Genomic DNA, 2,500 nt, shown 5'->3' with positions numbered 1-2,500 from the left:
TGACATTTCTTCTTTGGTATAGGTGTAGTATAGGAGAAGCATTGGAGTGCTGAAGGAGTGGCATGGGAGTCGTCTAAGAGACGAGAAGTACATGGTCCTAGTGTAACACAGGTATCCGTCCTGCAGTGAGCTGGTTGGGAGCTGGTTATTCCAGTACCTGTGCCCCTCTCCTCCATCCCTCCCACGCAGTACACAGCCCAGCTTGTCCTCCGGCTGGACGCTGCTATCAGGGCCCAGGCCCTCCTCACCCCCCCTGGACGACACACACATCCTCCAGATGCTGCTCTCCTGTGCCAGGACACACACACGGACACACACACACAGACACACACACGGACGCACACACAGACACACACACAGACACACACACACACAGACGCACACCATGCAAGGTAAAAACACAAGGGGATCTTTATATCTTTACGTCTTCATGACCAAATATTCAGTTCCAAGGAAGCCAGCAGTTGAATAAACAGTAGCAGATACCTTTTATTGGTCCATGAAGTGTGTGTGAATTACCTTTATGAGACATGTGTGTTTCAGTTGCATTTATGAGGAAACTATATGATTATCCTAAATCTCTCCTAACGTGATCATTATGAGACAAAAAACAAAGCAGGCTCTTTTCAGAAGGATCGTTAAAAAGCTATTTGCTTCAGAGTTCCTCGCTTTTCTACTCCACATACAGCCATGCCCTGTTTGGAACCAGGAAGTAGAACCTGAAGCTAGGGAGTGTTCTTTCTGACAAATAGAAGAACGCGAGTACTAAACACCCCAAACTTAAACTTAACATCCTGACCTTGTTCACCTCAGGCTCACGTCCATGACAGCCTAACAATCCTGATAGGACCTCCATACACCCCCCGAGGGCCAAAGTTGATTTATTAACTTGAGGTGAAGGGTTAAACCAGTAGCCTATGAATGCCTCCAGGGTCTGTCTCGTGACAGCTAGCTAGTTCATTCATGAACAGTGATTTAGGAGCTCCTTCCTGACACTAATCTGCCCGGCAACAGGAGAGTTAATTAACAGCCCTGCTGAACACTCTCTCTGTCCTGCATGGCCAGGCCAGGCCAGGCCAGGCCAGGCTAGTCAGGTTATCATGTATCTGATGTTCCTAATTCACCTGGTCTGAGGTGACTAGCATGCTGCAGCTGAGGTCAGTGGCAGTGTCACTTCTCAAGTACACTCACATGCTGGAGTCTGGGAGAAACTCCAGTGTTAACACCCTACCCCTGGGCTCTGGGTCTCACAGACTGAGAGAGGGAGGGGAAGAGAGAGAAAGAGAGAGAGATGGAGAAAGAGGGAGGGAGAGAGAGAGAGAGAGAGAGAGAGAGAGAGAGAGAGAGAGAGAGAGAGAGAGAGAGAGACAGTCAGAGCGTGTCAGAGAGGTTATGACATCAGTGGAATGCGTCGGGCCTGCAGTATTATCATGGCTGCCGTGTTTGGCAGGAGTCAACAGACGACGTCTTTGTGTCCCTCAGAGGCAGCTGCCTCTCTCTGCCAGCTGCCTCTCTCTGCCTCCCACGCTCAGAGCACGTGATTATTATTACATCTACTGAAGAAACACAAGCACGGCTCAAAGCCAACTCAGACAGAGCCCCAGCCTGGACTAATGTTATGGTGCTTCTGTGATCCGTCAGTGTGTGGGACCCGAGTCTGACAGGAGGATGTGGGCATGAGGACAGCCAAGCCGGTCGTCCCTGGAGACAGGCATGATGCATGTTGTGGTGTGTGAGGTCACTCTCCTGTTCATGATAATCCATCTTCAGCCTGTCAGCTGATACCACTGCTACTGCTCTACGACACTGTTTCCTTTTACACACACACACGCACACACATACACACACACAAACACACGCACACGCATGCACACACACAAACACACCCCCAAACACATGCATACACTCACACACATGCACTAAAGGCTGAATTCCTGATACAAACACACTACATATACAAGACAGAAGTAAATAAATAACCTAAACCAGAGCGCTGGTAAACAGGAAGATGATGCGCTGCGTGTTGTACACCCGTGTGCTGCGTGTTGTACACCCGTGTGCTGGACTCCACTCTACCTTGATGCTGAAGATCCTCCTGGAGCTCTTCCTCTCCTGCGGGGCTCGGTCGTCCCCAGGCTGGACCGCTCCAGGCTGGACGGGTGGCTGTGTAGGAGCCTGAAAGCCCCCGTCCACAGCTCCTCCCTGGATCTTTCTCCAGTAGCTCTGGTCCCAGTCCCCTTTTCTACCTCCCTCGGAGGCCCAGCCCTCGGGCCCCCAGCCCCCGGCCCCCTCCCAGCCCTCCCCTGCCTCCCTCTCCTCCGGACCAGGGCAGTCATCACTCGTCTTGGAGTGACAAAGAATCAGGGACCTGGGTGTCAACAAACAAAACAAGGTTACCTCGGAAACCACCTACGGTTCAAGTCCGACAACAGACCGGTAAACAGCATCGACAACAGCAACAAGACTGAACCAGGCAGAAAGAAACAGGTTGAACAGGTTG

The 2,500-nt window shown here is 51.4% G+C and overlaps 1 protein-coding gene across 3 annotated transcripts in view; it reads right to left on the bottom strand.

Annotated features, from left to right (window-relative positions):
* Nucleotides 1–2,154, bottom strand: part of il16 (interleukin 16) — a 17,271-nt gene extending 15,117 nt beyond the window's left edge. For all 3 annotated transcript variants that reach the window (XM_047041271.1, XM_047041272.1, XM_047041273.1), the window contains exons 1-2: nucleotides 2,077–2,154; nucleotides 158–288 (exon numbers count right to left, since the gene is read on the bottom strand). In XM_047041271.1, the coding sequence (XP_046897227.1) occupies nucleotides 158–270 (113 nt within the window). In that variant the 5' untranslated portion in view covers nucleotides 271–288; nucleotides 2,077–2,154. The remainder of the gene's footprint in view (nucleotides 1–157; nucleotides 289–2,076) is intronic.
* Between the last annotated feature and the right edge of the window lie 346 nt (nucleotides 2,155–2,500).

This window comes from Hypomesus transpacificus, chromosome 19 (assembly GCF_021917145.1).
Source record: "Hypomesus transpacificus isolate Combined female chromosome 19, fHypTra1, whole genome shotgun sequence".
NCBI lineage: Eukaryota > Metazoa > Chordata > Actinopteri > Osmeriformes > Osmeridae > Hypomesus > Hypomesus transpacificus.
The sequence above is the reverse complement of the archived record's forward strand: the minus strand, read 5'-3'. Positions and strand labels throughout refer to the sequence as shown.